This window comes from Anabrus simplex, chromosome 2, assembly GCF_040414725.1.
Source record: "Anabrus simplex isolate iqAnaSimp1 chromosome 2, ASM4041472v1, whole genome shotgun sequence".
Lineage (NCBI taxonomy): Eukaryota > Metazoa > Arthropoda > Insecta > Orthoptera > Tettigoniidae > Anabrus > Anabrus simplex.
In genome coordinates, this window is record NC_090266.1 from 261,106,792 (window position 1) to 261,125,419 (window position 18,628).

At 37.5% G+C, this 18,628-nt stretch overlaps 1 protein-coding gene across 2 annotated transcripts in view; it reads left to right on the top strand.

The window, feature by feature from the left end:
• LOC136864040 (luciferin 4-monooxygenase) overlaps positions 1–18,628 on the top strand; it is a 215,275-nt gene that overhangs the window by 76,087 nt on the left and 120,560 nt on the right. For both annotated transcript variants that reach the window (XM_067140563.2, XM_067140564.2), the window contains one exon: positions 7,330–7,537. In XM_067140563.2, coding sequence (XP_066996664.2) covers positions 7,330–7,537 — 208 coding nt within the window. The remainder of the gene's footprint in view (positions 1–7,329; positions 7,538–18,628) is intronic.

An 18,628-nucleotide genomic window follows, 5' to 3' on the forward strand; every position in this document is an offset into this window, starting at 1 on the left:
ATACTGCCTTGAGGAATTCCCCTCTTAATTATTATAGGGTCATATAAAGCCTCGTCTACTCTAATTCTCTGAGATCTATTTTCTACAAATATAGCAACCCATTCAGTTACTCTTTTGTCTAGTCAAATTGCACTCATTTTTGCCAGTAGTCCCCCATGATCCACCCCATCAAATGCTTTGGACAGGTCAATCGCAATACAGTCCATATGACCTCCTGAATCCAAGACATCTGCCATACCTTGCTGGAATCCTACAAGTTGAGCTTCAGTGGAATAACCTTTCCTAAAATTGAATTGCCTTCTGTCGAACCGGTTATTAATTTTTCAAACATGTCTAATATAGTCAGAAAGAATGCCTTCCCAAAGCTTACATGCAACGCATGTCAAACTTACTGGCCTGTAATTTTCAGCTTTATGTCTATCGATGTTTCCTTTATACACAGGGGCAACTATATCAACTCTCCATTCATTTGGTATAGCTTCTTCAACCAAACAATAATCAAATAAGTACTTCAGATATGGTACTATTTCCCAACCCATTGCCTTTAGTATATCCCCAGAAATCTTATTAATTCCAGCTGCTTTTCTAGTTTACAACTTTTGTATCTTATTGTAAATATCATTGTCATCATATGTCAATTTTAAAATTTCTTCAGCATTAGTCATCTCCTCTATCTGGACATTATACTTGTAACCAATAATCTTTACATACTGCTCACTAAATAGTTCTGCCTTTTGAAGTTCCTCACATACACACTCCCCTTGTTCATTAATTATTCCTGAAATGTCCTTCATGGAACCTTTTTCTGCCTTAAAGTACCTACACATACCCTTCCATTTTTCACTAAAATTTGTATGACTGACAATTATGCTTGCCATCATGTTATCCGTAGCTGCCTTCTTTGCTAGATTCAATTTCCTAGTAAGTTCTTTCAATTTCTCCTTACTTCCACAGCCATTTCTAACTCTATTTCTTTTCAATCTGCACCTCCTTACTAGTCTATTTCTTTATTATAATAAGGTGGGTCTTTACCATTCCTTACCACTTTTAAAGGTACAAACCTGTTTTCATATTCCTCAACTATTCCTTTAAACCCATCCCAGAGTCTGTTTACATTTTTATTTACCGTCTTCCACCGATCATAGTTACTTTTTAAAAACTGCCTCATGCCTGCTTTAGCAGCCATATGGTACTGTCTAATAGTCCTACTTTTAGACTTTACTTTCTATGACATTTATTTTAAACTACAACAAAAACAGCTTCGTGATCACTAATACCATCTATTACTTTGGTTTCTCTGTAGAGTTCATCTGGTTTTACCAGCACCACATGTAGTATATTTTTCCCTCTAGTTGGTTCCATCACTTTCTGACTCAGCTTTCCTTCCCATATTAGCCTATTTGTCATTTGTTGGTCACGTTTCCTGTCATTCACACTTCCTTCCCAATTGATATTTGGTAAATTCAGATCTCCCACAACAATCACATTCCTTTCCATGTCGTTTCCCACATAGCTGATTATCTTATCAAATAATTCTGAATCCATGTCAGCGCTTCCCTTTCCTGGTCTCTACACTCCAAAGATATCAAGTTGCCTATTATCTTTAGAAATGAGCCTTACACCTAGAATCTCATGTTTGTTATCTTTAACTTATTCATAGCTTACAAATTCTTCTTTCACCAGAATGAATACTCCCCCTCCCACCATTCCTGTCCTATCTCTACAATACACACTCCAGTTCCGTGAGAAACTTTCTTCATCCATTATATCATTTCTCAGCCATGATTCAACTATTACAATATCTGGTAAATATATTTTTATTAAGTTACTTAATTCTGTTCCTTTCTTTTCAAATACTTCTACAGTTAAACACTAACATTTTTATGTCATCCCTACTTGACTTCCAGACCTCCTTACCCTTATCACCACTCCCTAGACCACCTTGTTTCCCTGAATGTACCTCCCTATTACCCTTCCAAACAAATTTCCTAACTTATACGCACCACTGCAGTTTAAGTGAAGGCCATCTGAGTGCAGATCCCTATCTCCTTCCCACCCATTAGGATCTAGATTTTCACTCCTAGTTTTCCACATACCAACTCCATAGTCTCATTAAAATCCCCAATCACCCTCCAGCCAGTATCCCTCCTACACAGTATTCCACTGTTACCAACCTCCACTTTCTTAAACTTCCCTGTGCTGCATTTACCAGATTCCACACATCTCCAACTTGTTGGTACATATACCAGCTTGCCTTACGTTGTTAGTACCAACGTGAAACACTACCACCTTCGCCTTCCCCTCCTCCTTCTCTTCTACTTTCCTCAACATCTGCCTCAACCTAATTCCTGGATAACATTCTACCCTGGTTCCCTTTCCTCCACACACTTTCCCCACATGCCTAACGATGGAATCCCCCATGACCAGAGCCTCAACCCTACCCACCTCATTTGATCCCCTCCCCTCCTGCTCAGCCCTATCTTTCCTGATAGCTGTAGAAGCTACTTCCTCCTCCCTGTTCTCGTTCCCATGACCCTGTTCCACCTGTCTTTTCCTATCTTCTAGTCTATATTTCCCATTCCTACCTTTTTCCTTCTTCTTACTTCCGCACATCTCAGCAACAGTTCCCTGTTCCTCATCTTCCCTCTGTTGTTCTACCTGGAGTGACTGGTACAGATTTCTCACAGACACCTGTCCTGAATTCTGATCCTGAATAGAGCCCTTAGCCAGCAATCTCCTTTCCCTTAGAACACCAGACCACCTGTCTTTTACAATTTCCCCCTTTCCTGCCCATCCCTCTTTTATACCTACTGTAACCTGTACATTGTTTTTAGGGAGGCCTATCTTCCTTCCTGTCGTCTGTGAGAATCTTAATTATCTCCCTCAAACTCTCCAACTCCTCCCTCATACCCCTCAGTGCCTTGCCACACCTACAGTTCCTACACTTGCTCTCATTAGCCATTCTTTACGGAAAAAATGAAAAGAAAAGGAAAAATAAAATAACTTATGTGCAAGAAGAAATGAACGGAGGGAAATATTGTCTGGCATATACTCAAAGATCACACAACAATAAAGTAATTAATATATGACTACATTACAATACTACTTAGTTGTACACTATTTTTATCCTACAACACCCTAACAGGATAAAAACTGCTGTTAATTACTGAATACAAAAAGAATACACAAGACTTACACAATTCTAAACTGCAGTTAAGCCTATCCTAATTACAATTACACTACAATTACAACAGAATTTTAGTAAGAGTTTCTACAGATACCTCTACTATAGTACACAAATATTTTACAATAATAAAATAAGCATGCTAAATTCTAATAAGATATTACTCATATACTACTGTACAGTACAATACAATAATTTCAAAAAATGTTCAGATGTATAATAATTACAATACCGGTACCATATGTCACTACTAAGCACAAAGCTAAATGGATAGAATGCTTGTCTTTGGTCCTATGACCTCAGATTAATTTTCAGAATCAAATCCCTCATACTGTTAATTCCCCAGGCTTGGGGACTGGGTGTTTATGACATCTTTGCCATACAATTTATCCTCATTTGGACACCATCAAGCCTATACAGATGCCATGCACCATTATTATTACGGTATTAAATACAAATGTTGAATTTTACAGCGGTCGTACCCATCGTTCACTGGTTAATTAGCTTTCTTGGGAGATCAGTGGTGGTGTCCAACCCATGATCACGAGTTTGATTCCAACCAACAAAAGAGAACCTGAAAGATTGCATTCCATTTTAGCAGATTACCTATAAAAGAAAACTATCTTATTCCTATAACAGCAGCCCTGTAGTGTCTTCCTACAATGATGTAGAAGTAAATGGAAGTGAAATACCAGCACTCTGTTATCTATATGATTAAGTCAGAAATATGAGGTGAGGAAGTATATACGATGAGTAACACATTGTTGATAGTTACCAGTGGCGATCTGAGAGAACGAAGCCTAGCACACCAATCCCCTCCAGTGTCCACTCCTATCCGATATACAACAGCAAACGGCACAGGTTGAGTTAAGGGGAGAGGGACGAACGTCTGGGCAGCAATATCAGTCTCCGATGCCTTGCTCTCAGAAATATATGCAACGTTTTTTCCTCACTGCTTTCAAGTTTTGTAATGGGAACAATGTGTCAGATGCTTACATTATCATGTGCTTTAGACTTCCATCATTCTCAACTGAGGTTTGGGCTTCACCGATAGCCTTGGTAACCCTCAGTATAAGCCACTGGGGGTGGTGGGTGGTGTTGAACATATGATAGCCTCCCATTTTGTACAGTGAATCCATGACTTCTGGCTTTAAAGAATTATAAATTGTACACGTGTGTGTATTCTACACTGCTCTTTAACAAATTCATATGATTGTATTCTGAGCCTTACTGGCTACCTTCATTGGAACGCACTATTTCTGAATTTTAAAAAATAAAGAAAATAATAAATGATGAACACATGACTTTCAAACCTACACATATTGTTAATATAATCAATCAGTTTTATTTACTCTTATATCACATGATTCACTTCATCTTATTAACTCCTGTGATGAGACTGAGATCAGGAATGACATCTAGTCATAAAAACTTGCTACAAAGATTCAGCTCACTTCGTACTCGACCCTGTAAAGAAACAGGATAAGGTCTGGACATACTGTTTTATTTATCGTGTTATGCAATAGTAATACAAAAGAATGAAAGTCATTTGTCTTTCTCAGTTGAGAAGTAGGCTATCACACTAATCACTGCTTTCATTTGAATCATCATCGTCTGTGCTGCTGACTTTCCTGCTACCAGCACTGTCGTCATCCCAAATTACATCTTCACTGCCACCGAGAGCATTCATGATCCCAGTTTTGAAACTTTTCACAATAGTTTCATTCCCGATTAGAGTCAAAACAGTGAGAATCTATTCACAGATGGTTTCTAGAGATAGTCTCTGTATTCTCCCAGTTGGTGTATGTGTAGCAGAATTCATCCTCTGGAATAAAGCCCTGCTGTAGAAAACGTGCCAACACATCAGCCGATCACTTGAGATGGTTTGAGCAAATATTCAGAGTTGTATTTCCAAATGTAATAACAGTGACTTGAAGTATCCTTTGGATAATTGGGGCTGTTGAAACGTAGATCTTTATTTTTAAATATATTTCATGCTTGTTCTCTACGTTTAACACATCACGATTTACCTAGACAGCTGTAATTGAGGTAGAGCTGTAATTGAGGTAGAAATGGTTTAGGTTAGGTATGTTAACTCTAAGTGCCTGGATAGTGCCAGAAGTTCCACAACGAAAAAATTAAAAATAAATAATAAGAAAGCTTGCAGTATAGTTATGGATATTTCAAGGTGTGGAGATAATGGCGTTTATTACCGGTGTCATAATATTTAATATTGTACGTTAGTTGTATCCATGTTTTTATTAATGCATAGTATGTTTTATTAGGAATGGTGACATGTAAAACAAACACTATGATTGGATTGCTTTTATCAAGTTTTAAACCTACTTCTCCAAAAATTACATATATTGTCCTGACTTATGGAATATTACATGATCACAGTGTTAATGATCTTACCTGCTGTAGTTTATTAATAGCAACATCCATGAATATTTCTTAACTAAAATAAACTTGTGTCCTCATCTGGAGGTGCTGCAGCTCTTTTCAGGTACGCCCCCCAATCGAGGTGAGCTGCTTGTACCATATTATCGCATACCAACGTTCCTATCATTTTAAAATTTCTGGCAGTACCACGAATTGAAATTTGAGAATGCCAGCTAATTGTGCTAATTGTTACACTGCAGTGTGGACATTCTTAAGTACAAAATACAGATGTATCGCATAACTGATGCGTGCTTGCAATGCGCGGACATACAAAATTGTTCACCTGTTTGTGGCATCATTGGAGCTGTGGTATGCTACAGAGGTGGACATTTCTTACCTATGAGGCACAGTTACACCGCATGACTTTGATGCATGCTTGCATTGCGCTGGTTGGATGGAGGAAACTATTCACCTATTTGTGTGGTGTCATTGGAGTGGCAGTATGGCCAGTACCTACTACAGAGCAGAATCGTTGTTCTTCTCCAGTGAATTATGTTGGGGGGATCTTGTATGTGAGCTTAAATTTTTTCCTTTTCTTTGTCTCAAACAGCCAGGGGAGTCTAATATGTGAGGGGGTCCTAATACACAAGGAAATATGGGAATTATAAATGATAACAAGTTCACTATAGTTTTAGTAGTAAATAAGTTACCTTGTTGGAGCCTTTTAGAGCAGATTATAATCAGCCATCTTCAGCAGTTGATTCCCAAGGTACCCAGAACTGGAACACTTGATGTTTTGTGTTTGTTACCAGCATCAACATCAGAAAGGCAGTTCTGCATGATATGGTCATGTAATGCAGGTGATTTGAATTGTGCCTATTCATTTAGAACAGTGTCCACTAACTGGCTGACGTGTGACGTCGGAGAGCCCGTGTGACGTAAGAGCACAGAGTGGTCATGCGCTTCAGTTGTAGAGTGGGACAAAGGGACTGCTTTGCTTTGTAGTAGGCACATGCTGTGCCATACATAGTGGTGTTAGTAGTGGTATAGTACAGTACTCCTCACCAGTTAGAATTAAACATTCCTTCACGAATTCACCAACACTGAACGGTTTAAGTTTCTTTGCATTTAAATATGAAATTTTAAAACTCAGTCGAACTGCTGACTCACTGATTGAATGCTCGACAGGGTTGTTTAATTTATCTTTCAGTGCTGCATTTACACGTACCCATTCTTTACCATGAAACTGATCATAATCTGTAGCAAGACACAAACTGTACTGGCATTATAAATTATGTCTTTTTACATACCATAGCTTTTTTCTACAAACTAAACATTTAGTTTATTTTCAACAAATAAATATAGATCTTCATATAAAGATAAAAAGTTTGGAGGCATAGATAGCTTGTTGGACTGTGATGTGCTCGGTTCATCCAAGCTTATGTAGTGTACTGTACCACTATTAACATCATTATGTATGGCACAGCATGTGCCTACTACAAAGCGAGGCAGTCCCTTGGTCCCACTCTACGACTGAAGCGCCTGACCATTCTGTGCTCTTGCATCGCACAGGCTCTCCAATGTCACACGTCAGCCAGTTGGTGGACACTGATTTAGAATGTTAGTGAAATCAGCTTGATTATAAGTGACCATTTCTTACAGGATCTTGGAGGCACTAAGGTCATGGTCCAAGCTGTCCAAAGACACAGTAATTGCAACATGATGATGCTTAATAACTTATGTTTATATTTTCATTGTTTCAGATTGATGCTGAAACTGGAGTGGAACTTACCTACACACAACTTGCTAACTCCGTTGTAACGATGAAGAAATCATTAACTGCCTATGGCATAAGATCAGGTGATGTCATAGCCATCAGCAGTGAGAATAATATTGAATACCCATGGGTTCTTCTTGGATCATTAGCTGCTGGAGCAAGCTGCATATTATTGAACCCTGCATATACACCAAGTAATATCACTGTCCATCTTTAGTACCTACTTTGTTATAGTGGAAGCAATTTTCTTTCTAGTTTCCACTCAGTTAATTTATAACTATGATAATAGGTTTTTCAGTCTCTTTAGAAACCGCCACAAAAAAGAGTGTAATAACAAATTATACCTTAAGATCTAGAGGTATAATTGTTATTATAGGTTTTCTTTTTCAGATAGTTTCTAAATTTTATTTAGTCATAAATTAGTTTGGACAGACTGAAGAACCTAACAGTTATAAACCATATTTCATACAGTACTATACAGAAGCATTCTACTGCATGTTTGACTTGTGGTTTTAAAAGACATGATGTCACTGCTAACTTATGAGTAGACATTGGACCATTAATTCACAAAAATTTGATTTCAGGTGCCTAAAATAGGATTTTAAAATTAGGAAATAGGTCCAAAAAATAAATAAAATAGGCTTTAATATATTTTTTGAAAATTAAGTTATGAGTTTGCTGAAATATAGGTTATAAAATTTGAAATCATTATTTGAACATTTGTAACTTTACATTTTGATATTAAACTGTGTAACCAGGCAAAACACTGCCCATACGTGTTTTTGATGTTCAAAAGCAGTGTGACTTGGGAGACTGCTTAATGCAGGCATTCATGAAGTACTCCTACAGTTATAAGCAACCCTGTTTCCGGCACTTTACCCTCTGTGGACATGTTCATCCTCATGATCTTTTGCCAAGCTACCCAGTGACACTTCATAAAACATATAGCAAGTTCAAGCACTGATGAATCCCAAAAAACATATCATAGTGACAAGCTACAGGCAATAGTGAAAATTCTGTGCCTTTTTATCCTACAATAACCAGCTTTCCCTCCTGTCAACAAAACAATACTCAGTAATTACTTACTTACTTACTGGACATTATAAATTTTCCACCTTCCTGACACAGTAGATAAACTACTCAGTAAACAAAGGAAAAATACCAGAAAAACAACATAGTCCCTATGAAAAATAGAATACACCATCGTCCTCAACTACATAAATAAAAACACAAAAATAGCTAATATTAAACAGAAAACAAGTTCTAAAAGTAACCTTTAGAACAAACAACACACTGGGAAAACACATTAGCAAATGCAACCTAATCAAAAAAGACCATTTCTCCAAATCAGGAGTTTACGAACTCAAATGTCAAGAACCAAACTGCAACAACAAACAAAAAAAATTTCCACACTAGGTAGAAAGAAAACAAAAATGCAATGAGATACAATCGGCATTCAGCCTTCGGAGAACACAACTCACACCATTTCACAGATATTGGCACAGATCTAAAAATCTAAAAATTTTACATGTCAAAAATTGAAGTAAATCTTTGAAAATTTTAGATTCTATTTTAAATTAACATTGCAAAAAAAAGCTAATGAAACCAACCTGAATGAACATACACATTTAAAAAATTAACATTTTTTGCCTTACTAAATTAATTTCTGACTAAATATTTTGCTACAGGAGGCTACTCTCACTTAAATCTATGGAATGTGGGTTAGGATATACGTATCTGTAGTAAATTCTCTGATTTTACGCAGCTTCTTCGCCAGTCAAATCTTTTTATAAGTTATTACCTATCACTAAAAATAAGGTCTTACGAGTCACATTTAATTCAGTTCTATACTTTATTTTATCAGAATCATTAACATATATTTACTGCCTGAAACACAAAAATACGTATAAGATGAAGAAGCAGGACCCTTCCCTCCCCTCACCATTATACAGAACCAATAAGCACACATTCCCATTGCCCAATCTACACCCCATTCCCTCTCCACGAAACAGAGTTATTGCCTACAAAATTTCTCCTCAACCCCCTACTTAGCTACAAAGATGAATACGGGAAATAAACAACTGATGTCAGTCCAGAGACAGTTGCTGAAAGTATTGGATGACAGCAGCTAAGATAAGTACTGGAAAATTTGAATAATTGACTTAAGTGACAGTGGAAGACTAATACATTCGTTATATATTCAGAATTCATAATCATTGCCTAGGTATGCAATGTAAACAACATTTGACATATATGTGCATGATTTAATGATTTGATAGAGTCTGAGGATGTTCTTGTAGTATGAAAACTGTCAGTCTTTGTTTAATAGTGTGTATTTTTTACAGGTATATTAGAGTGTTATATATTATATTTTGAACTTGTGTGTTCGACAGCTTTTAAGTTACATATACAATAACATGCCCTTATTCTTTTTTGAGCAACTGTATTATTATTACTTAGCGTATGGCTTTTAAGCACCAGGAGAGTTCGAGGATATGTTTGACTCACCTGGTACAGGTCATTCTACTTGACACCCATGGTGATCTGCTCGTCTGGGTGTGGGATGATGAAGATGATGCTGATGATGAGATAGGGAAAGGGTGAAACCTGGTGTCGGCACAGAGGCTACTCCTGTAGAATTTCACAAAACATCAAGGGGGCTGTTCAAGGCTCAATATCCTCATCAGGCAGACAAATCACCATCAACAACATCATATGCCCTTCCTCCATATGAACACTGCAGAGGGGATTGGCATGCAACCTGATGATTACAAATTGTATAGCACCACCTCTCCTACCCTGACAGCCAATATTCTGATGGTGAAAATTTCTTCCACCAACTGTAATCACATCAGCTAACCACAGTGTCAGACCATGTAGACCTGATGCCTTAAAGATCATGACCACCATGCGGGATAGCGACTGTACAAAATGTGTCAGAAATTAAATCTGAAATACAATTTGATTGCAGGCCTCACCTGCTGCAACAGAAAAGCACAAAAACCAGCTGATCTAGTATATGTTGAATTCTACACAGAACTACTGCAAGACTTAATTAAACATGAAACAGACCCACAAAATCTTAGGCTCCCAGCTCTGGAAATAGTGGATACGCAGTTTACAAAAGACTCTGCGTGTTCACGGGTGGGTCATATAGTGGTGGAAATTTAATGCAGGTGCTGGCATCTACTGCAGTCCATTTGCCCTCTATATACCCATAGGACTACATTCTTTGGTATTTGATAGTGAAAATGAAGCCATTTGCAATGCACTACAACAATTGACTCCACGTTAGGAAAGATTTGAGGCAATAGTCATTTTGTCTGATTCAAAAGAAGTGCAAATCAATCTATAGGTCTGAGTCATAACACAACCTCAGTAGATGCCCAGTAATCTAAACATCTCGCATAATAACTCAAGGCAGGAGGTAATATAGTCCCTCTACCATGCCTACCAGGGCACTTTTTAATCAAAGGTAATGAACCAAATTACAAGGCTGCTAAAGTTTCCGTTATTACTTTACCAATCTGCCAAACTGACTGTCAAAAAATATAATTTAGTGAAATTCACTGTTCTGTAAGAGAGAATACCTCTTCGCTTGGGTGTTAGAAATGACTGCTCAGGGAAGGATCATCATTACTTCGCCATTCTTTCTAAATCATACTGCAAGCTATGCAACCAAAAGGTGAAGGACAAAGTCATTTGAAAGGTTGCGCTGCTCTAACAACCAAGAATGATCAAATCAAAATCTCTTTATTTGCAAATGAGGTGTTTACCTCGGTGGCAAATGGTACACTAAAATACATTATTGTCAAGCACTAAATATTAAATTAACAAGAGAATAAAATTTTCGTATAATACAATATTATATAATTTACGCTAACAATTTTTTCTATTAAACACACAGCTCATCCTTAATAAATTTACATTGTTTACAAAATGCTACTTATAATATCTCCTGTACTACTTACAAATATAGTTATCTGATATACAGTATGTGGAATTACTTCAAATGATACCATACAACTGGTATAAGATTAAAATTTGAATTGCAATTATTTACTTATTATTTCTTTTACCCATCCTGGAACCTAAGTAGCATAATGACCTGCTGCGTCTTAACCAGAGCCCCTTTTGCCACCACTTTTCAGAGTTCCTGAAGGGCCTTCACAGCTACCGTAGCGGTCCCAGGGCCTTCGAAGTCCCCACTGTACTTCACCCCTACAGGCAGTCCCCTACTTGGGCTGTCCAAACTCCTTAGACCAGGGGATGGAATTAATTTATTCACACACATATTTTATTTACATTAACCTGCACTGGCCAAATGCCCTCTAACATTTCATTTATTTTCTCTGTTCCTGTTTATTCTCTTCTTGAATATCTGTACAGATTTTGGAAAAGGATCAAACACTACCTCTGGTAAACTGTTCCACTCCTTCACACCCTTCCCAATGAATGAAAATTTACCCCAATTGCTTCTGATAAAATTCCTTCTAATTTTATATGTGTGGCCAATCCTGCCAATATAATTATTTTCCAACTGAAGCCTCTCACAGATATCTCCCCATGCTTCTTCTCCTGTATAGGCTCTATATAATCCTGTAAGTCTAGTTTTCTCCCTTCTCTTACTTAAAGGTTCCCACCCAGGTTCTTTTAATATTTTTGATACACTACCCTTTCTCCTGAAATCCCCTGTTACAAATCTTGCTGCTTTCCTCTGCACACTATCTATTTCTTTTATTAGGTATTCTTGGTGAGCATCCCAAACACTGATTGCATATTCCAATAATGGACGAACCATACTTAAGTAACTTTTTTCTGTTAATTCTTTGTTGCATCCTTTAAGTAGCCTCATTGTGACATTAACGATCTGTACGCTTTCCCAACAATGTCATCAACATGACCCTTCCAGTGCAAATTACTTTCAAATCTCACACCTAAGTATTTGCAGTTGCCATCTTTAGGGATAACTACCTCATCCAAAGTAAATTCAAATTCAGTTTTAAAGCTCCTGTTTGTAAATGTTGTAACAGTTGATTTGCCTCCATTAACCTTCATATTATTTTCTTCGTCCCACTGTTGGATACTTTCAAGGTCCCTTTGTAATTCTGAATAATCCTCAATGTTATTTATTTCCCTATAAACGATTATATCATCTGCATACAATCTTATTTTTTTATGTTATATTGTTCCCTAAATCATTTGTGTATATTAAGAAAAGTAACGGACCGATTATACTACCCTGTGCGATTCCCTTCCAAACTTTCTCTTCCTGTGATATATTATTTCCTACTTTGACTTTCTGAACCCTTGAATTTAGAAATGTTCTTATCCAATGTATAACCCTTATGTCCAATCCTATTCCCTCCAATTCCTTTAATAATATTCCATGTTCCACTCTATCAAAGGCTTTGGAAAGATCTATGGCTATGCAATCTAACTGGCCTCCTGAATCCAACTGATCTGATATGTCCTGCTGAAATCCCACCAGTTGTGCCTCACAAGAAAATTTCTTTCTAAATCCATACTGGCTCCTCATGAACCAATTTTTATCATCACATACCCCTCTGATGTAATTTGATATAAAACTCTCCAGTATTTTACAAACTATAATGGTCAGGCTGATTGGTCTATAGTTCTCTGGTTTCCTTTTATCACCCTTTCCTTTATAAATTGGTATTATTATAGATTCCTTCCATTATTTTGGTATTACACTAGTATTTATGACATAGTCAAAGAGAAATCTTAAATAAGGCACTATGTACCACCCCATTGTCTTTATCACCTCCCCAGTAATTTGATCACTTCCTGCTGCTTTTCCTTGCTGAAGTAGTTGGATTTCTCTGAAAATATCATCATTTGTGAACGAGAAGCTTCTTGTTTCCCTCTGTGTCTGTCCCTCTGTAACTTCTGTTTCGGTTTCCAACTCCTGACAATCATCTACTGAATCTCTAAATTCCCTACTAAAGAGGTTTGCTTTCTCAGTATCTGTTAAATAGTGTTCACCCCCTTCTCCCACCATTGTGGGCATTTGGATTCCTTTTCGTTCTTCATTCCTGATATATGAATACAGCTTTTTCCATTTCCCTTTGTGGTCATTCCGCTCTTGAAGAATGCCATTCATATAATTCTCTTTTGCTTCCTTTTTCACTCTGTTCAGTTCCCTCATAAGCTGTTTTCTGCTTTCTCTACTCTCCCTACCCTCTTTGATTTTCCTGTTTACTATTCTACATTTTCTTTTAAATTTTCTTATTTCCCTTGTATAATAAACAGGGTCTGAGGTCATTTTACCCTTCTTAACAGGTACAAATCTCTTCTCTCCTTCCCAAACGATTCCTTTGAATTTAGCCCAAAGTGTATCCACATTACTCCCTTCACTTATCCAACAACTGAATTGTGATTTAAGGTAAGTCCCAAATTCATCAACTTTAGTTTTTCTGTACAATTTCTTGTCTTGTGTGACCCTCTGATTAAGCCTTTCTGGTACCAGTCCTACATCCATTATTACAGCCTTATGGTCACCTATTCCTTCAATTACCTCAGTTTTATCAACAATTTCCCATGGTTTAACCAAGAATACATCTAGTAAGTTATTGAGACGAGTCGGTTCATGTACTACTTGTGTAAATCCTCCCTCCCAAATTAACTTATTTGCCAGTTTCTGTTCATGGGCTTCACTTGCAGCTCCATTCCAGTCAACCTCAGGCAAGTTTAGATCTCCCCCAATTATTACCACGTCATTATTATTGTTTTTATGAGTATAATCTATTATTTTCTCAAATATTTCCACGTCTCTTTCCTCTCTTCCAGGCCTATATGTTCCTATAATTCCCACCTCCTTCATATTATGACAAATTAATTTTATCCCTAATATTTCATCCCTTTCATCGGTAAACCATTCATGTGAACAATATGTTTCCTTCACCAGAAAAAACACCCCCCTCCCTTTTTATCTCCTCGGTCTCTACGATAGACTGTGTACCCTTCTGGAAATACTTCTCTATTACCCACCCCTTCTCTCAACCACGATTCCACTCCTATCACCACATCAGTCTCATAAGATTCCATCAATGTACCGAATTTTAATTGTTTATTTACTACACTCTGACAGTTTACCAAGAGCAATCTCAGACCCCCTTCCTCCCTAAAAATTGACTGTTGCAATTGGGTAACTTGAAATTCCTTAATTTCCTGAGTTTCATTTTCTAGTTGGCTGAGCCAGCTTGAAGCACAGCTGGCTCTTTCTACTAGTTTTCCTGGTCAGTATTATAACTCAAGGGAGTTGCTTTTTTTACAGTACATATCTTATGATTAATAAAATCTAGAACAATATTTGCTATCTTTCGTTTACCTGAATTGTTTAGATGAAGGCCATGCTTTGTGTAACAGTGTCTCTCGAAACTGCTGCTATCAATTACCTGTGTATTACGAAAATGTTTACAAATTTTAACCATATATGTATTAACTTTGTTCACTTCAATGTTCACACACGAGTCTCTAATCAAATCATGCCTGTGGGACACGTTCACTACAAAGATGTTAGTGTGAGTCAGCTTACCTAGTGTACATTTAAGTTCAGAAATAACATTCCTAGCGTCGTTGTGAGCAACGTCGTTCGTCCCGCGATGATCACTACTGCATCACGACTTCCGAGATTTCTTGCCGCCTGTTCCGTGTTTTCCAATACCTTCTTCATTGGGGCCCCAGGATAGATGCCTGCCGATGCTGCAATATCTTCATTGACCATTTTCTCCGCAATTCCCCTCGCCTGGCTATCACCAAATATAAGAATGTTCGACACTTTCGCCGGTGCACTGTGTGGGATTTTAGGCCTAAATTTGCCGCTTCTCGTAACGGATTTTGCGCTATACGTTTGACTGCTTCCTATACGGATACCTTGCGTATCGCTTACTTCCCTCAGGGCTGAAAATCTAATTTTGGTGTCAATTACAAAGTTGTCCTTATTAAACTGTACATTTTTCCTCCTAGATTCTGAAGCAACTTGACACCACGCGCTAGGATTCTCGCGGCCACCTGTGTTCTGAGTGCCTTCTGAGTGTACCTTTTCCTTTAAAATCTCATTCTCCGCTTTTAATGCTTGTAAATCCTGTTGCAATAAAGAGAGAATTACAAGTACATTATCATTACCTCCATCCTCCAAGTAATGAGACGCCAGCGATTCGTTGACCATTGTAGGCCTATGTTTGCTACCGCTATTCAAATTGCTCTCGCCACAGCTAACACAAGTCCAAGTATCTTCATTTTTAGCAAAACCAGCACTACATATACACTCAAAATGGTACCAAATTAAACACTTTTCACACTGGATACCATTCTTCACTCGCTTCTTGTTTACACCACATTTATTCCCGATTATTTCGCAAGAGAACCGGGAGCTATCTTCACTTACATCCCTCGCTGACGCCATCTTGTACCATCTTGTGACTGCTACTGGAAAGCAAGTAGATGCATGAGTCAGTGAAATATTTAACAATGTACCTGCCATTGGAAATTTATGGGAATATGAAAATCATTTTATGACATACAAAAATTGCCATTAATAACAATTGGTGGAATACATAATATTATGACTTATTATGTAAAAAAAGGTAAGATGGCGACTACTGTGTGTGAGTCTGTGATATCCGTAGTAGATAATGGTGTAAGATGCAGTGAAAAATGTGGCAAATGCCGAAGAGTAGTTAAAAATGGGATTCTATGTCGTAAGTGTGATGAATGGTACCATTTTCGTTGTGCAAATATTGTAAATAGGACTGATATTGAAGAAAGTGAGTGGCTGTGTCCCGAGTGTAAATAAACCGATAGTGAGGCAGAACAACAAGAAAGAGTGACATGCGAAACTATAATTAAGATTTTAGGAGTGCTACAAGAAGATTTATGCGCTCTGAGACATGAAAATGAAAGCTTAAAGGACAGAATAAAGAAACTGGAAGATAAAGAAGACATTGGAGAAGAAAGATCGCCGTGGACGGAAGTGACGCGTAGCCATTTTAGGCCTAATGTTAAACATATGGGAGAAACTACGTACAACTTAAAACCGGGAAAAAACTCTTTGCAGTGCCAAAATAGATTTCAGTTACTTCAGCAAGTTCCAGAAGAAGACATACCAAGTTTTCCAAATAATTTTAAATCCAGTGGAGGTAACCTACAGAAGAAGAAAACCAACCGAAAATCAAGATCGCCAAAGATTCATCTCTACGCAGACAGTCAAGGGCGGGGTATGGCAGAAGGCATCAAGGATGAGCTGCATAATCCAGAAACTGAGGTTTTAGGACAAATAAAACCAGGTGCCAAAACTGAAGACGTCCTTTCAAGTTGTGATCCTGTGTTAGAGAAGGACAATTATGTGGTAATTGTGAGTGGTACAAATGACATTGCTGCAAATGAAGGTGAGGAACTAATTATGACTCTCAGAGGTAAGCTTTCCAAACTACCTGACTCAAAAGTAATTGTAGTTAATGTGCCACCTAGGTATGACCTTTTAGAGGATTCATGAGTGAACAAAGCTATACATGTTGTAAATATAAAAATCAAGAGATTATGTAAGAGTTTTAGAAATGTCTATGTAGTAGATACTTTAGGTCTTGGCTGGCAAATGTTTACTAGGCATGGGTTACATTTGAATGGTAATGGAAAAGCAACTCTCTGTAGACAAATTGCTACAATTATCAACAGAGATTTGCAAACTAATCTGTACTTAAGAAAACCCATACCACTAAACTGCCAGAAAACCCAGACCCTTAAATCAGGATCTATGTACAAGGATCTGGGTTCCAGGGACGTTCTCAACTCATGAGTCAAACGTTACCCAATTGCAACAGTCAAGTTTTAGGGAGGAAGGAGGTCTGAGATTGCTCTTGGTAAACTGTCACAGTGTAGTAAATAAACAATTAAAATTCGGTACATTGATGGAATCTTATGAGACTGATGTGGTGATAGGAGTAGAATCATGGTTGAGAGAAGGGGTGGGTAATAGAGAAGTATTTCCAGAAGGGTACACAATCTATCGTAGAGACCGAGGAGATAAAATGGAGGGGGGGTGTTTATTCTGGTGAAGGAAACTTATTGTTCAAATGAATGGTTTACCGATGAAAGGGATGAAATATTAGGGATAAAATTAGTTTGTCATAATATGAAGGAGGTGGGAATTATAGGAACATACAGGCCTGGAAGAGAGGAAAGAGACATGGAAATATTTGAGAAAATAATAGATTATACTCATAAAAACAATGATAATGATATGGTAATAATTGGGGGAGATCTAAACTTGCCTGAAGTTGAATGGAATGGAGCTGCAAGTGAAGCCCATGAACAGAAACTGGCAAATACGTTAATTTGGGAGGGAGGATTTACACAGGTAGTACAAGAACCGACTCAGCTCAATAATTTACTAGATGTATTCTTGGTTAAACCATGGGAAATTGTTGATAAAACTGAGGTAATTGAAGGAATAGGTGACCATAAGGCTGTAATAATGGATGTAGGACTGGTACCAAAAAGGCTTAATTAGAGGGTCACACAAGACAAGAAATTATACAGAAGAACTAAAGTTGATGAATTTGGGACTTACCTTAAATCACAATTCAGTTGTTGGATAAGTGAAGGGAGTAATGTGGATACACTTTGGGCTAAATTTAAAGGAATCATTTGGGAAGGAGAGAAGAGATTTGTACCTGTTAAGAAGGGTAAAATGACCTCAGACCCTGTTTATTATACAAGGGAAATAAGAAAATTAAAAAGAAAATGTAGAATAGTAAACAGGAAAATCAAAGAGGGTAGGGAGAATAGAGAAAGTAGAAAACAGCTAATGAGGGAACTGAATAGAGTGAAAAAGGAAGCAAAAGAGAATTATATGAACGGCATTCTTCAAGAGGGTAATGACCACAAAGGGAAATGGAAAAAGCTGTATTCATATATTAGGAATCAAAAAGGAAAAGGAATCCAAATTCCTACAATGGTGGGAGAAGGGGGTGAACACTATTTAACAGATACTGAGAAAGCAAACCTCTTCAGTAGGGAATTCAGAGATTCAGTAGAAGATTGTCAGGACTTGGAAACCATAACAGAAGATAGAGAGGGAGAGACACATAGGGAAACAAGAAGCTTCTCATTCACAAATGAAGATATTTTCAGAGAAATCCAACTGCTTCAGGAAGGAAAAGCAGCAGGAAGTGATCAAATTACTGGGGAGGTATTAAAGACGATGGGGTGGTATATAGTGCCTTATTTAAAATTTCTCTTTGACTATGTCATAACTAATAATG